This window comes from Ursus americanus, chromosome 17, assembly GCF_024610735.1.
Source record: "Ursus americanus isolate L20-20 chromosome 17, mUrsAme1.1.p, whole genome shotgun sequence".
Lineage (NCBI taxonomy): Eukaryota > Metazoa > Chordata > Mammalia > Carnivora > Ursidae > Ursus > Ursus americanus.
In genome coordinates, this window is record NC_142143.1 from 19,994,216 (window position 1) to 20,019,797 (window position 25,582).

The 25,582-nt window shown below is 41.7% G+C and overlaps 1 protein-coding gene across 2 annotated transcripts in view; it reads right to left on the minus strand.

Moving 5' to 3' along the window:
- Positions 1 to 25,582, minus strand: part of ANO4 (anoctamin 4) — a 219,396-nt gene that overhangs the window by 114,935 nt on the left and 78,879 nt on the right. For both annotated transcript variants that reach the window (XM_045779921.2, XM_087868824.1), the window contains one exon: positions 16,843 to 16,974. In XM_045779921.2, the coding sequence (XP_045635877.1) occupies positions 16,843 to 16,974 (132 nt within the window). The remainder of the gene's footprint in view (positions 1 to 16,842; positions 16,975 to 25,582) is intronic.

Sequence of the window (25,582 nt, forward strand, 5' to 3'; positions counted from 1 at the left end):
TAAGGCAATTATCACTGCATAAATTGATCATTCAGTGACACATCTGTGACTGTTGTCTTAGTCTGGTCTTGGTCATGGGTCTTATTTTTATATTCCCTTACTGGCTCTGAGTAGGACTGAGTGCTGACCAAAGGGGCAGATCTATCTACTTTCTTGCAGTTCATCTATCTTGCTGTGGTCAGCAAAGACCTAGAAACCTTGCCAAGCATCCACAAAACTTGAAAGTTGGTAAAAATTTATTCTCCATAATTCCCTGGTCTTTTTTCTTTTTTAACATTCCACCCCCTCTTCCAGCTTAGTGAAATCCTTGATCTATCCCTGCTAGAGCCAAAGCACTCCCTCTTAGCTTTTTTTTTTTTTTTTAAAGATTTATTTATTTGAGAGACAGAGAGAGAGAGAGTAAGCAAGCATGAGTGGGGGTCAGGGGGAGAGGGAGAAGCAGGCTCCCCACTGAGCAGGGAGCCCAATGTGGGGCTCGATCCCAGGACCCTGAAATCATGACCTGAGCCAAAGGCAGACTGTTAATTGAGCCACCCAGGCGCCCCTCCTCTTCTTTATTTTTAAATCTCTAGAAAAGAGCTGATAAGCTTACTCATAATAGGTTGTAAATGAAGAATAACAATAAAACTTTCATCTTTCCCAGGGGCATTTATTTTAAATGCAGATGACTTTAGCCAAAGGATTAAAGTTCACATTGTAAAACTCCAGGTACTAGGGGCTGTACCGTCACCAAGTTCTCTCTTAGCTCCCTCTTCTGTAACGCTGGAGCAGGGACTCTGCCAACTACAGCTCCACTTGTGACTGGCTCTCTGATCTGTTCTGCCAGTGGGAGGCACTACAGGGAGACTGGAAGGGGAACAAATGCAGGTGAAGGGATCTGGTCTTACTTGTTAGCCGAGTGTCCTGACAACGTTGCTCCCACAGTGATTCTTCAACCTCAAAGTGGCAGTTGGTTCCAGTTCCCATCTTACAAAAAAAAACCACCCCAAACTCGACTCACCGGACTCCCGCACAACCCAGAGGTACTGGCACGAGAAGGGTAACATTTCCTCCTCAGAGGTGTGGGGTCAGCTCCCGCGGGCAACCTTCCCTGAGCTCGCAGGTTCTGATCAACCCAACTTCTTCCTTCAGACCCCCTAGCCCTAGGGGCACTGGCTTCTTCCCACACCTCCTGCAGTTAGTATCTGTGCGGACTCAGTGCTCCCTGTATGACATTTTAGTTCTCTGATACCTATTTAAGTGATTCCCCACATTAACCTCTCTGCTGAAACAGCTCCTGGGTATCAGTTTTCCTGAGTGGAGCCTGAGAGGTCCAGGGAGCTAGAAAGGGAAACATCCTTTGGGGAAAACACCTTCTCTCTCTTTGAAATCGTATACAACGTAAACAACCGTCTACTTATCCTGCTTGTTAATCTGACAGGAATATCACCGTGGTATCACGATGGTTTCTGAATTTGAATTTCGAAATATTTCAATTCCAAGTCTGATTTCTACCCTACAGAGTTTGTCTCTCTTCTGCCTGTCTTTGCTAACTTTTATGGAAACGTTCTTTCCTAAAAACATGGAGGGTGTTCAAAACAAAGCAAAACAGTGCAAGACATCACCTGAACCCTAGGAGAGCTCCCCGACTAATGTGCTGTATAAATGTGACAGGACAAAATGATACTAACATAAGGTATTCCTGGGTAGATTGCTTTTTATTCCCAACTTGCTGCTTTTCTTTGTGAAGATTATATATCCCTACCCATTACCATGGACTTGCAGTCCCTCCTCCTGGGGAGAAGGACAATTTCACATCCCATTTCCATGCTTGGCCGCTCTGAGTAAGACACTGGGAGTGGAGGGATGTTAGTGCAGTAGGACCTAGCGTAATCTGACTGGCCCGTCTCTAACCCAACAAAGGCAACCCTGCAATTTATGGCTTAATTTACTCCATCCCGAAGAAGATGGATTTTTTTCCTTCCTTGTGGAGAAGCTATGCCAGTCCACATAACAAAGTGATGGGACAGAAGGGTGAGGCTTGTGGGGAGGAGAGGAGCGAAAGGCTGTGGAGACTTCAGTGGAGGAGAGACGTCTTTGTCAGTGGTCGTAAGGGAAGGTGTGAAGGAAGAAAGAAGGATGATAACAAGTGGTTGCTGAGACCATGCACTTGGCTTTTTTTGTGTCCTTTGAGAAACTCGAGTAAAAACTGGAAATCCCTTCTAATTACTTTTGGCTGAACTGTGCTTTGTGCAACACAGAGATATGGAAACAAATAATCGTGGTACAATGTAATCACTGCTGTAATCACAGTATTTACAAAGGCTAATGGGCCCAGAAGTCTAATGCCATCTGCATGAGACACAAGGGGTTTCGCAAAGATGACAACATCTGAACTAGTTCCTGAGGGAAGAACAGGGTTTCAACAGAGAGTGAGCAGGAAGAGCACACCTTACGAACATGTAACAGGAGTCCCGGGATAGTTAGGTAGCCTCCAGGGCCGTGTGGTAAGAACTTTCCGCACATCCAGCCCAGGAGTCTGGGAGGAGGGGAGGAAAGCAGTTTTGTGTGCCATGCCCTAAGGAGTTTGGACTTGATCCCAAAGGCATTAGGGAATCTTTGAAAGCTGTCAAGCAAGGAAGCAATGCTACCACCTGTGGCAGTGCATTTTATTCACTGCTAAGGGATGAGGAAGGGTGCCTGGCTAAGGGATAAGGATGGGTAGAAATCCAAGATATTCTGCTTGTCAATCTGTGGGCTGTGAATTCTTAGAGGAAGGGTGTCCTAATTGTACAAAGGTGCTATGTGGGCGAGTGGTAGGAGCCTTGCATGTGCCCCAGCAACATGGGTGTGGTGGATATGGGAGTGGGGAAAAGATGAAGTTGAGCACACTTATAATTGTTCATGCAAGAGTTGGTGGCCACTTTCACTAAGACACTGGCAGTGAGGTCAGAAAGGAGGAGCTAAGACCAAAAGGACTGAGTGGTGATGGTGGACGATGAGGAAGAGGGCAGTGTCAAAGTTGGTCAACATGCAGTGGTGATATCATTAATCAGGAGCGGAAAACAAAAACTGATGGTATGGGTGTTGTACTGGGGGTGAGAGAAGCGGGAAATGAGAAAAATCAAATTTATTTCCAGGGATAAAGACATTTCTAAAACATGGTTGTAAATTAGCAGTCATTTGAATAAAGTACTATTCACAAAGGCCATGGGTTTAGCTTCTGTCCCCCACACCCAGTGCCATTCTCAGATGTAAGAGGCCCCTTGTCCAGGCCCAGGCTCTGGATTTTAGAGGGCTCATAAATCAGCCTCCTGACATGTACTGCTTCCCACAGGGTGAGGTATTGGCCAGGCCAAGAGGATGTGCCCACCTGCAGGCTGCCCCCAAATCACCAAGGCCATTTCTGGTCTTTGTGGGCTTCTCAGACCTACCTCCTAAAGACAGTTCTATGCTTACCAAGTAGCTAAGATGTTTGCAGAGGACATGGATGGCACCCGGGCATGGGGCTTGGGTGTCCAAATACGTGAGCCTGAGGTCCCTCAGTGTGGGACAGAGCTGGGGATAGGAAGAGAAGAGGGCAGGCCATGGGGGGGGGGCAATTTTCCCCACACCCCACCAATGGAACGGATTTCTAAGAATCCTGAGAACTTAGACTTTCACAGGTCTTTATGCAGGTGTATTTGTCAAGGTAGTAAAAGAAACTGTTGTACTTGTTAACATGATTTATTACTTTTAATTATTTAGACATATGGTCTATAAGCTTCGTTTGTACTCTTGCCCCAAGCCTTACAATTGTTATAAGCAGGCCTGCCCTGCCTTTAGATTCAAGAGTGCAGGTTTAAAAGAGATAAATCTATTGTCTTTCTTCCCCAAATCCTAATGAAGATAAATATGAGAGCCTGGGTTTGAGTATGCTAGCAGAGCAGGTAACAGTGAGCTTGTGGAATCTGATTGTTCAGGAGGATTTCCTGCTTCTGCCAGCTCAGTAACTCAGATAACTGACTAACCCTCTCTGTTCCACTTCTCCATTTCTAAATGGATATAACAACACTACTAGTCTCATGAGTAGCCTGGTGAGTGCTTGATGAATGTTGACTGTGGTATCTTGGAAAGAGCATGGGTTCGAAATCAGACAGATTTAGGTTCTAACCCCAAAGTCTGCTTGTTACTGTGTAGCCCTGGGTAAAGTACTTAACTTTTCCGAGCCTGGGTTCTACCTTCTGTAAAGTAAGGATAATCAAATTAAGTTGCAGGATTATTGCAAGTGTCAAATAAGACAATGAATAAAGAACAGGCAGCACAGAGCTCCCCCACTGATCTCCCTTGTTTCTCCTGACCATTGTTCCAGATGATGTAATGCACAATGTGATTATTCAGCATACAACCCATCCACAAATGCAGCCCTAGTCCTTTTGCTTCCCTTTTGTTAACCCTTGATTATTTTATTATATGTAAATTTGGCAAAACTTTCCTTTTCCTATAAATGCTTTAAATTGACTTTCTACCATTTTGTGAGTAAAACAGTATCTTTCTCATCAAATTTAATATGCTCAAGTTAAAAATTTAAATTAAAAATGTTCACATATATAAATATATATATGAACACAAAATAACATTCTCTACTACAGCATAATACTTGACACACAATACATTAAAAGCAGTTGTTGAATGAATTGATAAAAGAAATTGAACATGACACCACCAAATAGAAAGATATTCCATACTGATGGACTGGAAGAATTAATATTATTAAAATGTTCATACTACCCGAAACAATCTACAGAACTGATGCAATTCCTATCAAAATACCAACAGCATTTTTCATAGAACTAGAACAAATTAATACTAAAAATTTGTATGGAACCACAAAAGACCCTGAATATCCAAAGCAATCTTGAGGAAGAAGAACGAAGCTAGAGGTATCATAATCCCAGATTTCAAGATACACTACAAAGATATAGTAATCAAACAGTACGGTACTGGCACAGAAACAAACACACAGATCCATGGAACAGAATGAGAATTCAGAAGTAAACCCATGCTTAGATGGTCAATTAACCTACAATGAAGGAGGCAAGAATATATAGCGGGGAAAAGAAAGTCTTTTCAATAACTGATACAGGGAAAACTGGACAGCTACATACAAAAGAATGAAACTAGACTACTTTCTTCAACCATACACAAATGGGCTAAAGACCTAAATGTGAGACCTAAAACTATAAAATTCCTAGAAGAGAACACAGGCAGTAATCTCTTGGATATCACCCTTAGCAACATTTTGCTAGATCTCTCTCCTTGGACAAGAGAAAGAAGTGCACAAATAAATTATCGGGACTACACTGAAAAAGCTTTTGCACAGCAAAGAAACCATCAACAAAATGAAAAGACAACCCACTCAATGGGAGAAGATATTTGCAAATGATATATCCAATAAGGGGTTAATATTCTAAAATATATAAAGAACTGATATAACTTGACACCAAAAAACAAACCAATAAAACAAAACCAAAATCAAAAAACCACCAATTATTCTGATTTCAGCAATTGCACCACTGGGTATTTACCCCAAGGATACAGACGTAGTGAAGAGAAGGGCCATATGCACCCCAATGTTCATAGCAGCAGTGTCCACAATAGCTAAATCGTGGAAGGAGCCGAGATGCCCTTCAACAGATGACTGGATTAAGAAGACGTGGTCCATATATACAATGGAATATTACTCAGCCATCAAAAAGAACGATTTCTCAACATTTGCTGCAACATGGACAGGACTGGAGGAGATAATGCTAAGTGAAATAAGTCAAGCAGAGAAAGACAATTATCATATGGTTTCACTCATTTATTAACATAAGAAGTAGGAAGATCGGTAGGAGAAGAAAGGGAAGAAGAAAGGGGGGGTAAACAGAAGGGGGAATGAACCATGAGAGACTATGGACTCTGGAAAACAAACTGAGGGCTTTGGCGGGGGGAATGGGATGGGCTGGTGATGGGTATTAAGGAGGGCACGTATTGCATGGTGCACTGGGTGTTATACGCAAGTAATGAATCATGGAACTTTACATCAAAAACTAGGGCTGTAATGTATGGTAACTAACATAATAAAAAATATTATTATGAAAAAAAAAAGAAACATAAATCTCAGGCTGTGTGGCTTGTCTCATTTTCAACTCAAGTCTAAAACTTTCCGGGAGAGAGGTAGGTTTCTCCTGACTTTCTGGATCAATAAAAACCACCTGCATATTGAGGACCCTAATGCCAAATAAGTGATTGCACTAAAACATGTGTTGTGAGACCTGCTCTAAGTCATGGGGGGACTAAAAGAACATTAATCCTATCTAAATCAATATCAGTATCTCTTTGCCTAAAGGACTCTCTAAAGATTTCAGATTGATGAAAACACCAGAAAAACTCTAAACAGAAAATATAAAAAAAGGCACATGCTGGAATAATCTGTAGCTTCAGCCATCCATGTTGACAGGAGTTAGAAAACAAATATTGCGTGGTGCACTGGGTGTTATACGCAAATACTGAATCATGGAACACTACATCAAAAACTAAGGATATACTGTACGGTGACTAGCATAACAATAAAAAATTATTAAGAAATAAAAAAACCCTCAAAAAAAAAGATAAAACAAATGTACCTATATTACTGATAAATGTGAAATGGTGGTGTATCCTGCCTTTAGTCAGTTGGGGCTGCTATAAAAAATTACCATAGACTGGGACGTGGCTTCTCAACAACTGAAATTTATCTTCAGGAGACTGGAAATCTGAAATCAGGGTGCTAGTATGGTCAAGGTCTGGTGAGGGTCCTCTACTGGTTGTAAACTTCTGGTTGTATTCTCCCATGTGGACAGTAAGCTAGCTCTCTGGTCTCTTCTTTAAGGCACTAATCCCTTTCATGAGGGCTCCACCGTCATTACCTCATCACCTCTTAGAGGTCTCACTTCCTAATACTATCACAGTGGGGATTAGGTGTCAACATATGAATCTGGGGGGTGGGGCATGAACATTCGCTCCATAACATATCCACAACAGGGAAAACATTTAGCTTGAAAGGAATGCTATTCCAGTTAAGGTCAGATATTTAACTTTGCAAAAAATAGTCTCTGTCACCTCAAACTTGCCCTTTATACGTCGACTGCAACTTTTCAGAGATTCTCCCAAGAATTCTCATTGTACTTGTGGTCCTTCTTTTCTTTCTTCTTCTCCATCATCATCATCATCAACACCATATCTATTAATTATTGAGTGTTTTCATCATCATCATCACCATATCTATTAATTATTGAGTGTTTTCTATGGGCCAGGTACTGGACTAAATATTTTACACAAGCCATTTCACTGACTGTCCCTAAATCCTATTGCCACAACCCTCTCTTCCTTTTCTTTTCCTTCTACCCAAACTTACCTATCTTTTGTTCTGGACCCTCAGGGCTTTGCATATTGGCCAGTTTATATAGTCGTGCTAGGCGGAATAATGTCAACATCCTAATCTCTAGGTATGACTATTTTATATGGCAAAAAAGAATTAATATTTCAGATAGAACTAAGGTTACTTGTCAGCTGACTTTAAGGTAGGGAGATTATCCTGGACCATTCAGGCAGGCCCAGTGTAATCACAGGGTTCTTAAAAATGGAAGAGGAAGGAGGTGGGATGACAGAGCAGGGTCAGAGTGAAATGATGTGATGTGAGAAGAACTCAGCGGCCGTTGCTGGCCGTTGCTGGCCGTTGCTGGCCGTTGCTGGCTTTGCAGAGGAAGGGAGGGGCCCAGAGGCAAGAATGCAGCAGCCTCCAGAAACTGGAGAGGGCAAAGAAACAGGTTTTCCCCCAGAGCCTCTACAGAAGAATGCAGCCCTGCCACACCTTAATTTTAGTCTGGTGGGACCCATGGCAGACTTCTAACCTGCAGGACCACAGCACACTTGTGTTGTGTTAAGCCACGAAATTCATGGTGATTTTTTATAGCAGCGATAGAGAACTGATATATAATGTTTGAGGATAAGACTGGAGCCAGAGTGTCTTACCTTAGAATCCAAGTCCCACTACTTATCAACTATTTCCTTGGGCAAGTTATCTAACCTCTCTGTGCTTGTTTCGTCCTCTATAAAAATAGGGATAATGACTTTACCTTATTCACAGGCCTAATATTCAACAAAATCCCCACTGTTGTATTGAATTACTTTCTCTGAAATTGTCTGAGTTTTGAGAGGGGTCTTCTGGAATTACAGTACTCCAATGAATGACTGACCCTAATGCTGATAGCCTTGGGCCCCACATAATGGCTATAGTAGGAGAGCTTTCTGTGGAGTCGGACTCTTAGGCTCCCATACAATTATGGCTGATAAGCGATATGGAGGTGAAATCATGTAAAACAACCAAATGGTATTACACAATGATTTATAAAAATGTATACCCACAGATTTGCTTTTATTGTTTCTCAAACACAAATATACATTGAAATGGAACATGAAGCTATTTGCTTTTTAATCAATTCTCAGCTGTAATTCTTGCAGAATGTAGTTCAAACAAAAAAGATTTACATGAGGTTAGTTCAGGATATGCTGCAATATTTTGCTGATGTCTAAACTCCTCCAAAATGTTATAGCCCCAAGCAATTAATTCTCCAGAACCATGCTGAGGGACCTACCAAAAACAGCTCATGGAAAAGCCCTACAAGATGTTTGCTTGAAGGAGGTTGCTAAGGAAATTGTTCACTGCTTTATTCACAGCCTTCCCTCTTTCCCTGTGCAAGAATTTTATTTCTTGCAAATGCTAGGAAAATGCTAAGAAAAGTTCTGCTTCACTAAGGGATTGGGTTTCTTCCTGACAATTAGAATTATGTGACTTACTGTGTTTCTCCCTCTGCTCTACCCACTATGCTTAAAGCCCAATTTGCTGGCTCATTTATCACCCATTACAGATAGACAGGCCATTGAGGGCTACAAATCTAAGCCTGTTTTTTTTTCCCCCTGAACTTGAATGCCTACTCTAAATTATATTCTCCTTAGTTCAGAATATTTACTTATATTTTACCATTTTATTTGTCTGTTTACCCCATCTCAAATGCTTTAACAAACTCCAAGCATAATCAGGTATATTTACATGCACCTGTTTACACTAGTGTAATGCAGCTGGAAGAGAAACTACTTTGGCTTTGCCCATGTGGCACATACCTGAGGTATCAGCATTGTGGAGAAGACACACTTCTGTTCGCTAATCTGCCACTGACTGGAGTGACTATGAGCAAGCCACTCAGTCTCTCTGACCCTCATCATACACCTGTACCCTCAGAGTTGTAATGCATCTATGACACAACTTTGGAATACAGAGTTACAGATAAATGGTGGCTACTACCACCTTTTATCATTGCAATTGTTGCTACCACTACTTGAAGACAGCTGTTAGACAGCCAGTTGACTTATAACTACAGTCCATGCCTCACTGCCATGGTTTGCTGGCTTATTCCAAAGGCAATCAAAGAGAGGTTCCAGGGAACCTCCCATCAACCACCCTTCAGTAACTTTCTTCTGTCCTTACCAGCCCTCACTGGCCCCAGCACCAAGATGTCCATGGTTAGTTCTTTCTTGGGCACAAAGAGCTGTGTTGTTTTGTTATTCCCTAGATCATGGTCTGGAAAGGGAGAAAAAAGAATATAAGCCAATTTAAATGTCAAGTGGCCTTCTGATGTACCCACTTGACATTTCCCACACACACATGACATGTGCATTAAAATGTATGATGTAGGAGTTAAGTGTCTTGGGGTCGGGCATTAACCCTGAGAGCAGAATTTAATAGCCACAAAACTGGATAGGGAAGATAGTCTATTAGCAAAACTGAGACCAAAAATAAATCAACAATCCAGGGGGAAATTCAAGTAGAATATGGGGACCACAACTGACTAGTTGACTATGGTTTTCAACTTTTCATATGGACGTTCTGGGTTTAGATGATAGAACAAGATTCTAGAGTCCCGGCTCTGTCTTCCTGCAGTGGCAACAGTGCCAACTCCCAACTCTGCTACGGCCTTTCCTGTTCCGTTGGTCTTATGATCATAATCATAGCCTGGGTGTCACTGGCTACCAGGCAGGAACTTCTGGCCCTCAGGAGCTCATAGTCTAGCAGGGGGAGAAAGGCATGTAAGCAAATTTCATCTCAAGGGGTCTTTCTATAATGTCTATTTCACACATGCATAGGACACATGCTAAAATGTTTTGTGTACAACCAAGCTTTGCAAGGAAAAGGATTGATACTGAGTTATATGTGATATCTATTGTTACTATAGACTTTTAAAAGCTAGAAATGTAAAAATATATATACACATATATAAATAAATACATCATCTCTCACTGGGATGTCTGCAGTTGTCTCCTAACTGGTTCCTGCTTCTACTCTTGCTTTCTACAGTCTGTTCTTAAAGGAGCTGGAATGGTATTTTCAACAGTTAATTAGACTATCGCTTTCCTTTGTAAAAGCCATGGCTGTATATAATCAGCCTCCCTCTTTCCCTTCTAACTCATCCCTGCTGCCGGTCTTGTCTTACTTTCACCCACATGTGCTCACAGATTAGGGCCTGTGCTTTGGCTGTTCCCTTACCTAGAACCCCCTCTCCATTCCCCCTTCTTATCTCTTTTAAGTCTTTTTTTCTAATCACACCTTCTATCTGAGGCCTACAGAAGAATATAAACACCATCTTTTGAAAATCTAACCTGCACTCACATCCCCATGCCAGAGTTCTTCATTTTTAACCCCTACTCCTCTTTTTCTCTTTTTCCATAGTATCCATCACAGTCTAACATGCTTTACAATTGATTTTTTTAAATGTTTACCTCAACACTACTGACATACAGGGCCAGAGACCTCTTTGTTGTGGGAACTGCTTGTGTACTGAGTGATGTTTAGCCCTCCATCCCCTAGATACCAGTAGCACTCTCTGCTGCCAGTTGTGACAACCAAAAATGCTTCCAGACCTTGCAAAATCATGCACCTATTGAGAACCACTGGTTTATACTTAATTGCCAGTCAGCCCCAGCTATAAGGTGAGCTCCAGGAGAACAAGGATCTTGGCCTATTTGTTCACTGTTGATTCCCAAGCATCCACAACAACAGGCGTGGGGCGTGTGTACGAATAAGTACCTATTTAAACAAATGCACGTACAACAAACAAATTCCAGAATCTTCTATTAGGAAATGGTCAATATTTAATTTCACTTCATTTTTTATAGGTTTTCATAAAAATAAACTAATGGTAATAACAGGAATAAAATTACAAGGAGAAACATTTCCCGCTTCTATCTAACACAAACATTTCTTGAAAGGCAATTCAGAATTGATCTATTTATTGAAAGAATATATTGTATATCTATTATAAAAAATGGCACGCATCTTATCTACATTGCCTTTTCTCTACCAGCACAAATCTTTGAGTATCAACCTTAAAAAGTAACTGCCCCAAGGATATTACTGCAAATGCCATTGTAAGAATGAAGGGTGATGATATTTAAGCAGGCCAACATTCACAGGCAAGGAGGTGAAGAGGAAAAAATTAAATCTTAAGTCGAATTGTCTGTCATAATTATCAGATTCATCTAGAGTTTAATTGATGTCAGAGAGTGGGTGGTCCTGCCCGAAGGGTGTCATGTAATAAAAGCCAGTAAAGCAGTGGTTCTCAAGTGGAGAGAGTGCTGTGATTTTGAGCCCTTCCTCTCCCCTGCCCCCAACCTAGGAAAATTTGGCAATGTTTGGAACATTTTTGATTTTCACAACTAAGGCGGGAGGGAAAGGCTGCTAGCATCAAATGGAGAGAGGACAATGATTTACTAACCACACTATAACACACAGGACAGCTCCCTACAACAGAGTTATTCAGTCCAAAATGTCAACAGCACAAAAGTTGAAAAATCCTATAGTAGAGTGTAATGCTTAAGAGTGTGGAATCTCGGGGCGCCTGGGTGGCACAGTGGTTAAAAGCGTCTGCCTTCGGCTCAGGGCGTGATCCCGGCGTTATGGGATCGAGCCCCACATCAGGCTCCTCCGCTATGAGCCTGCTTCTTCCTCTCCCACTCCCCCTGCTTGTGTTCCCTCTCTCATTGGCTGTCTCTGTCTCTGTCAAATAAATAAATAAAAATCTTAAAAAAAAAAAAAAAAAGAGTGTGGAATCTCGAGCCTCCCCGTCTGAATTTGAATTCCTACTCCATCACTGAGAGAGACAGCTGAGTTGTTCAGGAAACCTGCTTCCTTTCCCCTCTTGGGCACACAGATAGACTAGTTATGTTAGCATCCCTTGAGTAGGGGTAAGTACATGACTGAATTCTAGCCCATGAAATGTGGGTTTAAGTGCTGTACACCACTTCTTAGCCTGGCCCATAAAAACTTCCTACAAAATCACTCCCCCCCTTAGCGTTGTGTTAAGTATTAGAGATATAATTGTGAGTAAAAACAGACATGGTATATGCCTCCATGGAGTTTAGTTTACCTGGAGGGTTTAAGGATTAATCATATAATTCCCAAATAATTACAAAATTATAGAATTTCAAATAAAAAAATGTTACATAGAAACATGTGACTTAAAGAGAATATAGCAAGGAGACCTAGTCTTTGGAAGGAAGAGAGGAAGGCTTCTCTGGGAAGAGTTCTGAAGCTGGGTTTTGAAGACTGAATAAGAGTAAACTAGGGGAAGAGGGAAGAAGTGGGAAGAGAATCCAAGAGAGAAAACAGCATGTGCAAATTCCCTGAAGGAGAGTGCATCCAAAGAACTGAGAGAGGCTGTATGTATCTAGATGATAAGAAGGGAGGGTGGAAGACAGTGAAGGCAGATAAGGTTGGAGAGGAGTTGACCACGTGGTCAGGCTATCTAAGGCCTTGTAGGTCACATCAATAATTTTGATATTTATCCTAAGGTTTTTAAACAGGATCAAGTAACATGATTAGAAATGCATTTTGAAAACATCATTCTGTATGCATTTGGGAGAATGGATTGGAGGTGGGCAAGGATAGAACCAGGGAGATCTGTTACATTACTTCTAGGTTTCAGAAGTGAGATAATGATGGTAGACATTGAGAGAAGTTGTTAGATTACAGAGACACTCAGCTTATAAAATCATCAGACTTTGGAGATGTAGTGAATGCAGAAAGTGGAGGTGAAGGAGATGTCTAAAATAGCTTCCTGAATGTGGTTTCAACCACTGCACAAATATTAGTGCCATTTACTAGACCAGGGACAATGGAAGTGGACCACACTGAAGGAGAGAATGGGTTGAATTTGGTCTGAGAGGAGTGTGCAATGAGCTAGCATCACACCATCTATATTCTTTCTTCAACATGATTGTTCTATTTTCATTTTTATCAATTCATTTCTCATTTAACAAATCATTATTAAGCACCAACTATAAGACTCAAAATTGATGATGCAGACATAGCCTTTCAAGAATTTACTGTCTATATAGTCCTATATCAAGAGTTATGATAGGAAAAAAATATATTATCAAGATATAGAAGAATGTACCTCACCCAGAATTGAGTTCTAAAACCAAGAAGTAATATAACCAATCTCCCTGGTTCTACCCTTGCTCACCTCCAATCCATCTCCCAAGTGCACACAGAATGTTATTTTTGAAATGCACATCTAAGGTTGGAAATCTTGGGAGGCTTTCTGAAGGAAATGCCTCTGACAAAACCTGAAAGAAGGGAGTCTAAGGGAAAGAGTACACCAGGCAGAGGGAAGACCTTGTACAACAGGAGACAAGAGGACGCTTTGAGTTAAGAAGGTCAAAACAGTTCATTGTAGGTGAAGCACTCAACAGGGAAGGGAAGCAGGAGCTAGTGAGCCAGCTTAGGACTCTGGGCTTTATCCTGAGCACAAAGTATTTTTAAGACTTCTTTTCCACTTTGATCATTATTTATTAAACTCCTAATTTTTGCTCTCCCTTTTTCCACTACATTCATGTAGACACACACACACACACACACACACACACACACACACACACAAATATCTATTATTCTCTTACTCCTAGGCAAACACAATATCAAATATTCTGCAAAACCAAGAAGTCACATGGGATTTTGGACTGCGTTTGGAAAACCATAAAATCATATTATAAGCCCTAGAGCTCATTATCCAGCTACCTCTGATTACTTTAAACCCATTAGTGTCACCTTAGGGAAGCATCCATCTTTAGGGATTTTTTTTTCTTCTGATTATACCAATCATTTCCAACTGGACAGCCAGCACTCCTCAAGTCTTACATTCATTAAAGGGATGTTGTCCGTGCAGCATGACAATTCTCAAAGAGAAAGAAATCCCCACCGCCCATGATGTTCAAGACCTTTTTTAATTCTTCATCACCCACCGGCATAATGGAACTGCCCAAACTACCCTCTTGATCCCACCGAGGCCTGATTCTTAGGTTTTCTTCCTTCCAGCTATCCCTCTGCTTTTTCCACCCTATGCTCATTCACAGAAAACTACCTGTAATTCTTCAGACACTCCATTCTGTTCATGCCATATACAGGGTGGAGAGGGGCAGAGGCAGACAGAGAGAGAGACTGTCAAGCAGGCTCCATGCCCAGTGTAAAGCCTGATGCAGGACTTGATCTCACCACCCTGAGATCATGACCTGAGCCAAAATCAAGAGTGGGACGCTTAACCAACGGAGCCCCCCAGGTGCCCCATGCCCATATACTTTTATAAATTATTCTCTCTTGAGATCTGTTCCCCCCACCTGGACAATGTTATCCTTCAAGACCCATCTCGAGCATTTTTGTGTGTGTTCAATTCTTATTTTTTAGAACCTCCCTCCAAATCCACAGTATGGAGCACTCTTTCTTCTAAGTCACGCCTATCATATTGTGTACAATTATTTAAAATGGTCTCTCTGTTTTTACTAGGTTGGGCTAAAGACTGTGTTATTTATTTTTATATCCTCTGGACCCAGACAGTGCCTGGCAAGAAGTAGACATCAAATCAGAGACTGCTGAATGAATTAATTATTCAGTGAACCAATGCCCAAACATATCAAAAAAGGCCTCTCAAATTTGTGACAGAGATGGCTGAGTGCCTTTGTGATCCCACAGGCTATCATCCCTCATTTATTATATATTTTAAAATACTTATAAAGATATGAATCTTGGTTCTATTCCCTAGAGATCCTGATGGGTGCCCAGGTGCTTCTGACTTTGAGAACCCTGCTAAAAAATATGTTCTAAAGCAAGAAAGAACATCAGGAAATGTAACCAGCATGAAAATGAGTAGTGGGAAACCTTCCTCTTCTATTTACCTATATCCCTTTGAAGTAAAGCAAAACCTCAGGCACATACCCTGTGTTTCTTTGATTCTTCTAGCCACCTCCTTATCCATTCATGTACCTATCCACCTGAAAATTGTGAGATGCTCCTGCATTGTGTGTGCTAGGTACTCTCTTAGGCAGGTGAGAAGCAAAGGGAAAATTATACATGTAAATCAGGCTCTACTCCAGAAGAATTTAAAACCTACAATCACTTGTCTAAGAAACTTCAAGATAAACAACACAGGCATAGCAAAGGTTTAAGTTAAGAGCAGGAACGTGTCAGCTTTCATCTGTCTTTTTCTCTTAAAAAACACCCATAAGTCTTGATCTTTGCATTAACATGAAACCCTTTTCATTTCTTATTTCCTGCGGAGGATTTAACTAGGATTCTAAGGCCAGCCTGTGAATTTCATGTCTTTTTCAATGACCCTTTTAAATGTTCACAAAATGTGGCTGGGTTGGCATCAATCTGACTTGTGGGGATCCAGAGGTTGGCTATTTTAGAGGCTTATAAATTGGTTTCCCTTGCATTATACATTATATATTTTGATGCAGAACATCTACTCTTTGATTTTCCTTTTCTCCTTCACCCTCTAAAAGCCCAAAGACATTAACAGATTTCCTGTTGCTGAAACATGCCCCTAACTGGACATTCCCTGCAACCTGACAACTGCCATTTGGTTTTTTTCTCAAAGTTAGCAATGTATTTTTTTCAAAAAATCTGTTACCCTCTTCCTCCCCTTGGGGAAGTCCTTTTTACTGAGGCTGTCTCTGTGACTGGAGTCATAGTGGGAGTGGGAGAACCAGGAATTCTGGAAGTCTGGCTGAGAGCAAGGCTGGGCCAAACTTATTTATTTGCCTTTTGAGAGGCTGTTTTTGCCTAGTTGTTTACGTCTTTGGCATGCTTTTCTCTCCTACCACTGACCCCACCATCCCAATTTCTTGTCATCTCAGAAGCTTCAGAGTCAATTCCCTATCACTTTTGCAATTCCTCAAAGACTCAATTATTTAGCCAATCTTTCCCCCCGCATGTCAAAAGTGAGAAATTACTGTTCAGAGACTGATGGAAGAGCCAGCAACCAGGCTACTCAAGGGTATGGCTTTTCCTGGGGGAACTTGGTGAGTTGCTGAAGAAAGGGGAACCGAGAAGTGAACAGAGATTGATTGAAACAAACAAACGACCCCTCTTTTAAACAGGGCGAGGGATAGACCAATTTCCCTGTCTGCTGGTTAGATGCTGATAAGCCTGCAGGGGCTCTGAGCCTGAGGACTGGCTGAGGCACAAAACAGAAGGAGCCTGGGTCTCCGAATCACCATGGAGAAGGTCGTTTCCCAACACACATATGAACGCGTGTTCTACTGTGTCAAGCCACTGAGATATGGGGATTGTTTGTTAGAACAGTTCTCTTACCCTAACACAAAAGGGATATGAACACTCACAGGACGTTCAGGGAAGAAAGGCACTAAGCTGTTCCTTCCACATGCCAAGGACTCAAAGGCGTACAGGAGAAGGCTCTATGACAGCTGCATGTCCTTAGTAAGACAAAGGCTTTCACACGAAACACTCACTGGTGGATCCTTTGTTGGCTGAAAGGGGCAGTGTAGCAGTCATTCTCCTCCAGGTCTGGCAGTGTCTCCTTGTCCAGCCTCATGGGCTTCTTAGGTAACCATCTCCGAAACCTGCTTATTTGTTTATCGATCCTGTGGTACATGGAAGGCAAGACCAAAGGGTACAGCATGTCAGCATTGCCCCAAAACACAGGACGGAAGTCTCCATAGAGCCATAATTATCACACCACACACCCCAGGCACTCTCACTGTACATGAGCCCATGATACGCCTATTCTACAGACAGAAAGTAGAGAGTCTCAACTCCAGTGTTTTTTCGATCTCATCGCCGGGCCTCAATATTATTGTCTATGAAATAGCGGCCAAGAGTTATATGTTCACCCACATGCCAATAAATGACCAAGGCTGGGAGGCTCTGGAAAGGAAGTGAAGAGCCCCTTAAGCAAAGCAGCAGGGACCTTAACTTCTTACATTCCGCAGGTTCTAGAAACTCATCTTGTATTTGGAAAATTTCCCCATCTTCCCTTGGTTAGGGAAGTGCTCTGGCCGTAGTTAACTTTCAGCAGGGCAGCTGACAGCACATCCCAGTGGGTTGCCTGTGTGCACAGAGCGTGATGTCATGATTTGCTTCCTGCCTTTCACACCTTCCCTGAGCTGCCTCTCAGGAGACAGCAGGCTGTTCAGCTTTCAGTCTGTCTTTCAGGCTGACTCCATGGCTCTCAAAGTACGGGGCATGATGCCACATGTGTCACTCCTGCCAGGGCGCACAATGATGCCGAGTCACAGAAAACAACAGTGTTGTGAGGGTGGTTTACAAGCCACAGTCCCCCCCACCCAACCCCCTCCCGATTCCTCTGGCTTCTGCCAATGAAAGCATCTGGCTTCCAAGTGACCAGATTGACCGTCGTTCACAGAAAACCACTAGAAGGAGCAAAATGCCCAACACACTTGAAAACAACTGTGCTACTTCAGGTGTCTATACCCACTGAAGAAAGTATGTTCCAAGAGCACGTATCAAGTAGCATCTCTGAGGCAGAATGAACAGGTACCATACTCATTTTACACATCACAGAAGAGACCCGTAGTGGGTCAGTATCCAGCTCAAACTACCCAGCCGGTGAATAAAGCCAGGAACAGAATGTTGGTTTTGGACTCTTGATTTTAGGGGTCACCCCATCAAAGGAGTTGATCCTGGAAATCTTCACTTCAAGGCTACAGAAGGGATGGATTCCTCTAATGAAGAAAATATCTAAATGCCCTCTAAGTCTATTAATTACACATAGAATTTGGGCAGGATTTTTTTTTCCAATTCAAAAAATATTTACACGGCACTTTATCCTTTTCAATGAAACTTCTAGGTGAAGGAATTACTTTTTCTATAACCAATGAGCTCCAAGACGAAAAATAATAGTTAACTCTTTTACCACTTCTTTTATTCTCTGCAGGGTTCCAGTCTCACCACAACCCCCTTCTACCAAGTGGTGGCTGGCCTTTCTTCAGGACCCCTGAAAGTTCAGAGTAGAAAGAATCTCACAACTTTTCCAGGCCCTTCCTCTCAAAGACAACTCGTACCTACCACATATACGCACACAGAAATAAAGATTCTACTCAAGGACATGTGCCCAGAAGAGAATAATACATTGGAAGGCCCCAAAGGGAGGGAGCGAGAAACAGTTCCCATCTCCTCCACCCTTCCTCCTCCTGGTCCTCTCCTCTCTCACCACTCTTTAAAGACACTTGAAGTACAGTGACATAATGCATATCAGAGACACAGTAGAATACAGTGACTGAGAACACAGGGTTGCAGTACCTGGATTCAAATCCTGGCTCTGTAAGTATTAGCAGTGTGACCTTGGGCAAGTCATTTAACTTTGCTGTGCCTTAATTTCCTTATCTATAAAGTGGACATGATAATAATACTCAATTCATAGGGTTGTGGTGATTAATCAATATGTAAAAATTTCCAGAAGATTATCTGGTGTACACTAAGTACTGGCTATTATTACAAACTTTTTTCCCCCAAAATAAGAATTTGAGCAAAGAGCTTGCCTCTTAACATTTTTTTCTTTTCAATTCAAAGTTAATTGTGCTTCACCAGCATCTACAACTTGGCCAAGTTCAATGAGGTAGTCCTTAAATGGACTCATAAATTATACTTCCTAGGCTAAGCTGGTGGCCTTCCCCATAACTCTTGGTTTTATTTCATCTGATTGCCTTTAAACTCGTTCAAGAAAGAGGACATTGGCCCAGAGGCTTTTCATAATAGAGCTTTTACCTCCCACACATCTCCAGTCTGCAGCACTAATCGGATTACACTTTGCAAAGTTCACATTCTTACAGAATCTGGGCTCTGCGTGCCACAACTATGAATTAAATCCAGCTGGGTACAGTGCTCAGCATGGATAAAAACAAATAAAGCTGTGCAAAAGCAGGCATCAATACTCTATGGGAATGAAAGGGCAGCTTTCAGCAACAGCTTGTAGCACCACAATTTAAATGAAATGTGGAGATGTTGGAGAGAGAGTGGAACAGGGTAATGAAAATGATTCATTGAAAAATGAGGAGGGGCCAGAAGTGGAAGGAAGAGAAGGGAGGCTCCTAAAAGAAGCTGGGATGTAGAAATGGGGTGCCTAAATCCTGCCTCTGTTGCTTATCAGCAGTGTGACCTTCCACGAATCACTCACCTTTTTAAGCCTTATTTAAATTGGGCTAATCATCATCATCACCATCTTACTGACCTTGCAGGGTTGTCAGGAAACCTACAAAGGATGGTGTGCATGCAATGCTTTGGAGAAGCTGCCAGGCAAATAGTGTTATTAGTAACTTAAGGACCAGGGAGGCTAATATAAAAGTGATGGAAAGCAGAGGAACTGGGCTTTTAAAACACTATGGTGGAAGAAAGATATTCAAAAGATATCTGAAAAACAAAACCCCTAAGACACTGGCTGGGGGTGGGGGTGGGTGGGTGAATCGGCCTTCAGTGGGGTAGCCTGAGCAGAAGCAGGAGGACAAAGCATGGACTGTACAGGTTCCACCACACATGCTGGTCCATGCTCTGTGCTCTTCAAAATTACAGAAACAAATACTCAAATGTGGTCAGTGGTTTGTACCCTCTTCTGGTTGGCAGAATGGCTCCTGAAATATGCGTGTACCCTAATCACTGGAACCTGTGAATATGTCATGTGACATGGCAAACGGACTTTGCAAATGTAAGCAAGGTTACAGACCTTTAGAGTGGGAGAGCATCCTGGATTACGCAGGTGGACCCAAATTAATCATATGAGCCATTTAAAAGGAGAGAACTTTGCTTAGCATAATACCTTCTAGCTAAGCAAAGTCAGTGATAGAAAGACAAATATATGATTTCACTCCTGTGGAATTTAAGAAACAAAACAGATGAACATAGGGGAAGGTAAGGAAAAATAAAATAAGATGAAATCAGGGAGACAAACTATAAGAGACTCTTAACTCTAGGAAACAAACAGGGTTGCTGGAGGGAAGGTGGTGGGGGGATGGGGTAACTGGGTGATGGGCATTAAGAAGGGCACATGATGTAATGAGCACTGGGCGTTATATGCAACTGATGAATCACTAAATTCTACTTCTGAAACTAATAATACAATATATGTTAATTAAGTTGATTTTAAATAGAAAAATTAATGAAAGGAGAGAACTTTCTCTAGCTAGAGATAGCAAAGATGAGGCAGAGGGGAGTGTCAGAGATATTCAAAGTGTGAAAAGGACTCAACTGGCCATTGCTGGCTTTGAAGATGAAGAGGGCCAGCAGCCACAGAGTGCAGGCAGCCTCTAGAAGCTGAGAACAACCTTTGCCCAAGAATCCTAAAGAAATTTAGCACAGAACTGAATTGTGCCAGCAACCTGAACAAGCCTGAAGATTATTCTCCCTCATGGCCTCAAGAAGAGCCTAGGCCAACCAACACCTTCACATTAGCCTTGAGAGACCCTGAGCAGAGAATTCAGTTAAGCCTCCACCCCTGGACTACTGACCTGCAGAATGGTAAGATAATAAATTTGTGTTGTTTTATGCAGCTAAGTTTGCAGGAATCTGTTACAACAGCAACAGGAATTTAATACGCCTCTGAAAACAGTCTTGGTCTGATTTTCCCCTTGAGACCTGGCCATGGCTGGTCAGGCTCCCAATACTGAGACTAACACTCCACATGCTACTCCACCTGTCAGTCCAGTGACTCTGGGAACAAAGATCTGTTTCTCTGTGGCTGGATGACAACTGGCCACTCTTCAACAAACATTCCCGTCCCAAACTGTGGTACTTAGGCATCTCTGGGGATCCTCTTCCACAGTGCAAGTAAAAACACATAGTGAAAAGTCACCAGGCTGGAAAGCATGAGACCCAAATTGGGTTTCTGATTCTGCTGTTTTTTAGTTACTACATGTTGCTGGTGATTTGGGCAATAGTATCTCAGCTATATTCTAAACAACAAGCTAATAAAGAGCTTTCCTTTTCACAATATAATGGATAACCTTTCATACAGAATGATGGACTCTGAAGTTGAAGTACGTTCCCAACTTGTTGTCCATCTCTCTAATGATGAGTGCATGCTGGACAATTGACTAAACCTCTTGGAGTGAATGCACCTGTTTCATGAGTCAGTGGTGAGGACTACAGAAGATAACAAATATCAGGTGTTTGCTCAATGCCTTCTATGTACAAAATGCTCAGTTCAGTGGTGGTGTCTAGGATGCAGAAGATGAGGATGATAAACTCTTATGTAGAGATCAATGGGAATTCAAGAGCTAAGATTCTCACTTGTGGACTGAGGTCTGTGCTCCCATCTTGATCTAATAAACTTCCCTAAAGAGGCAACCCTGAAATTCTCTTAGATGTATGAGTTGAGGAACCAACTAACTAGAAAGTATCCAATTTGTCTCTTAAGTATAGGAGTTGGGCTTACTTAATAAAATCTCCACTGACTGGGAAAAGCAAAGAGAAAATGTTGGATTAATGATTTAGTATTGATTTTGGCTGGACGCATTATCACTTTGTGCCATTTCTGCCATTTATTGAGCAAAAGCCCCCTTATAGACTACATAGGCAAATCAATAAAGATACAATGGATTGATCATCCACTTGGGCATTTCTGGCCTTAACTTGTCAAGCTAATATCTGAAGTAAAATGTGGCTATTTTTATAGAAAGTTGTTATTACAGTAAGTTCAGGGTTCCCCCCAAGTTCTGGTTCATGGCAGGTCAGGTCCTGAGTGGCTAGAAAGAGCTGGCAGCGCAGCCCAGGCAAATGGGTACAGACTACCAGCTCTGTGTGCTACGCGTTCCCAAGCTGTGCCTTGGAAATATGCTTTGGGAAGGTTCTGCTAGAACCTCTTTGATGCTTTGTTCCCTTGACTGCAAAGGGGAGACTATCCTACTCACCTTAGGAGTGGTAATAATTAAAAAAACGGCCACATGCCAAAGGATTTCACTCCCCACATACTAAGCCATCAGTAGGCCTTTATAAATTACCTACTGTGTGCAGATCACCAACCTGGATGCTGTGGGTATACCCTGAAGAAGACCAGGGCATTCCCCTCGAGCCACTAACAACCCAGGAGGGAGTTTGTACTAATGACAACTTAATTAGGCTAAATGAAATGAAATAGGCTACTTCAGAGATACCTGCTTTTCCCCAGACCAGAATATTATAATAATAGCATCACATTTCAAACAGATTACATTTTTAGGGGTGATATACCTAAAAGGAAACTACAGATAAACTTTCTTTTCTTTTTTTTTTTTTTAAATGGAGGCACCATATAGAGCCCTACATTGCAATAAATGAAGCCCTCCTGGACTGATAACAGTTAGACAGCAGGAGCCTTGAATTTCTTTTTCCTCTTCTGAGAGCCAAGTCTCCTATATTTATAGCCTCTCCTTGGATAGGAGCTAGGATTCTTTTAGGTCACAAGGCTACTAACTGGGGCACAACCTAAATATCTCATAGAAGAGTCCAAAGGCTTTGGAACATCTACATATATTAATTTTTTAAAACTAGGATGGAAAATACAAGTTATTTTGTCATTTGCCTGTATACTCAACTGATAAGATTGCAACTGCACTGAATGTATAATGTAGTAGGGGCAGCAGTTATTTTGCCAAACGACTGCAAAGGGTAACATCAGGCAGGTGTGTATGGGGGAGCGGACGGAAAAGGAATGAGTAGTAATGAGACTTCAGCTACAAGCCACTGACCATAATCAAATTTGTTCCTTTGTAATCACATCTTCCACAGACTATATTTGCAGTTTTTGGTGAAGGCAAAACAAAACAAAACAAACAAAAAACCCCACAAACACAAAAAAAAAACAAAAAACCGGGCAGAAAACAGGTGATAAATTCCCTCTCTTTATTGGATAGGCAATTTATAAGGCCTATAAATCTGCCCAAAGAATCAAAGGAGCATTTAATAGACCAAATACATGATGAAAATAGCATTTACTCGAAGAATATAAGTCTGAACCACATCAGTGTGTTTTATGGGGGGGTCGGATGATTTAAAAAAATCGAGATATTTGTGAGAAGATGCTCTATCTCTGTCTGCTCGGAAACTTTGTAATATCATTTCCTTTAGCATTAAAGGAGATAAGGCTGTTTCAGGGATGCTTTTGCAAAGTAATGGAATTATCATTTACGTCGATGAAACTAAATGCTAAATTAAATATCCATATTTAGTATGGCATGAGAATTTTAGAACACTCAGTCAATGTTTTATTACTGGTGTACAACCAGGATAGCCAGACGTAGATGTGCCCTTCAATTTGGAATATCAGAGCTGGCTACAAAGAGATACTCTCCATTGTCTGAATCTGTTCTGAGGTGAAACAAGAGTTAAAATAGATACCAAAATTTCTGACAAACTGCACTTTAAAAATGAAACCAGACATTGGAGTTCACTAAGGTACACCACTGCGGTGATGTGGTAAGCAACGGAGCTTGTCTTAGCAGGCGGTCTGAATCAATGTGTCCTACTACCACGGTTCGGATTTCTTTTCTCTTCACTTTGAGTCTTCCAGTGACTTCCAATGCCTAAATTCTTCTATAGTTATGATTTATGCTCTTGAAGTAGCACTGAATTTTTCAGGCCAAATATTACCGTTCAGTAAGTTGTTCTTTCAGTTCAAGAAATAAGGATTTCCCAAACTCTTACTCACTTAAAACCTCTCTGCTGCATACCTGGAGAATATGTGATTGGTCACCTGTCACAGTCTCCTCTCCTCTGCTTCCTTCCTCTTGGCTACTGTTCTTAAGCGTGCCCCCTCTCTATTTTCCTCTATCTCAAAAATTTATCAAGGTAGTAGTGAACCCTCACTGCCTCTGATGCATCAGGGCCTTCCATTCTCCACCAGCTGTAATTTGGTTTCTATTACCCTCCTCTCTGGTCGTGATTCTCAAAATGTAGTCCCAGATCAGCCACAACGGCATCACTTAGGATCTTGAGAGAAGTGCAAAATATTGCGCTTCACCACAGAAACTCCAGGGATGGGCTAGATAATCTGAGTGCTAAAAAACCCTGAAGATAATTCTGAGGTCCACTCAACTTTGAGAACCACCTCTCATGGAGACTGCTATCATGGTAGTTATCACTAACTTCTAAGTATTGAAAACTGATTCTCATCTCTCAGCCTCCATCAGAAGTTGAAGAACACCCATTCTTATGGGAACTCTTCCCTGGTTCCTTTGACACTGTCTTCCCGTAGGTTGCCTCCTTATTCTTTTTCATGTTCCTTCCATCTCTTCCTGCCTCCTTAACAAGATTTTCCAAGGAATTTACCATCGGCCCTCTTTTTGCACTTTACACCCTTCCCTGAGAAACCCCATCCACTCCTCTGGCTCAAGTCATGACTTCTATACTCTGACTTCCCAACTGGATTCTCTAGCCTTACTTCCAGTTGCTTTGCCATCATTTCCAGAGGCCTTCAGGACACCTGTGTGTCAAAGACCTACTGTGAGTTATAATACTGAATTATTAAAACAAAAATTATCATCTTTCTCATCATACCTGTACCTCTTCTGGATTTCCATTCTCCTTTTACCGCCAACATTTTCCCAATCCCTTAGATATGGAAACCTCTTTCTCTTTCCTGTCTCTCAATTTCCAAATACTTGCTAAGTCCTTTTGCCTCGAATTTCATAATCTTTCTCATACACTTTGCCTTTTTGCTCTGTAGATTATTTTTCATCTATCCAGGGAGAACTATAATCTGAATGTTCTTTGGAGTAAAAGCTGAAGAGACAGAGAGATTATGGCTTATTTTAAGGAAGAATTTCCTAAAAGTCAGGTGCCCACAGTTGCATTCTGAAATTCCCTGTTTGCACAGATGTTCAAACATGGGCTGGCTGGCCATTTAGCAGATGTTCAAGTATCTGTTGAATGGCTGGACTTGGTGACATCTGATGTCCAATCCAACCTTGAGATTTATGGTTCCTTTTACCACCATTTTCTTTTAAGCCCTCATTGCTCATCCCTCCCCCATTGTGAAGGCAAATGTTTCAGTTCCAAGTCTGTGTCTGACAATTTAGACACACCTGGTTTTTCTATGCTTTTCTTTGTGACCTCCTTTTTCCTCACTCAAATCTTCTCACGTGTGTAGAGACGCATTTGCCCATTCACCCCACCTACTATGTGCTAGGTGCCGGAAATACAGAATTGGACAAGCCATCCTTGCCTTCACATACCATCCAGGAGGACAGATGGACATCTACATCA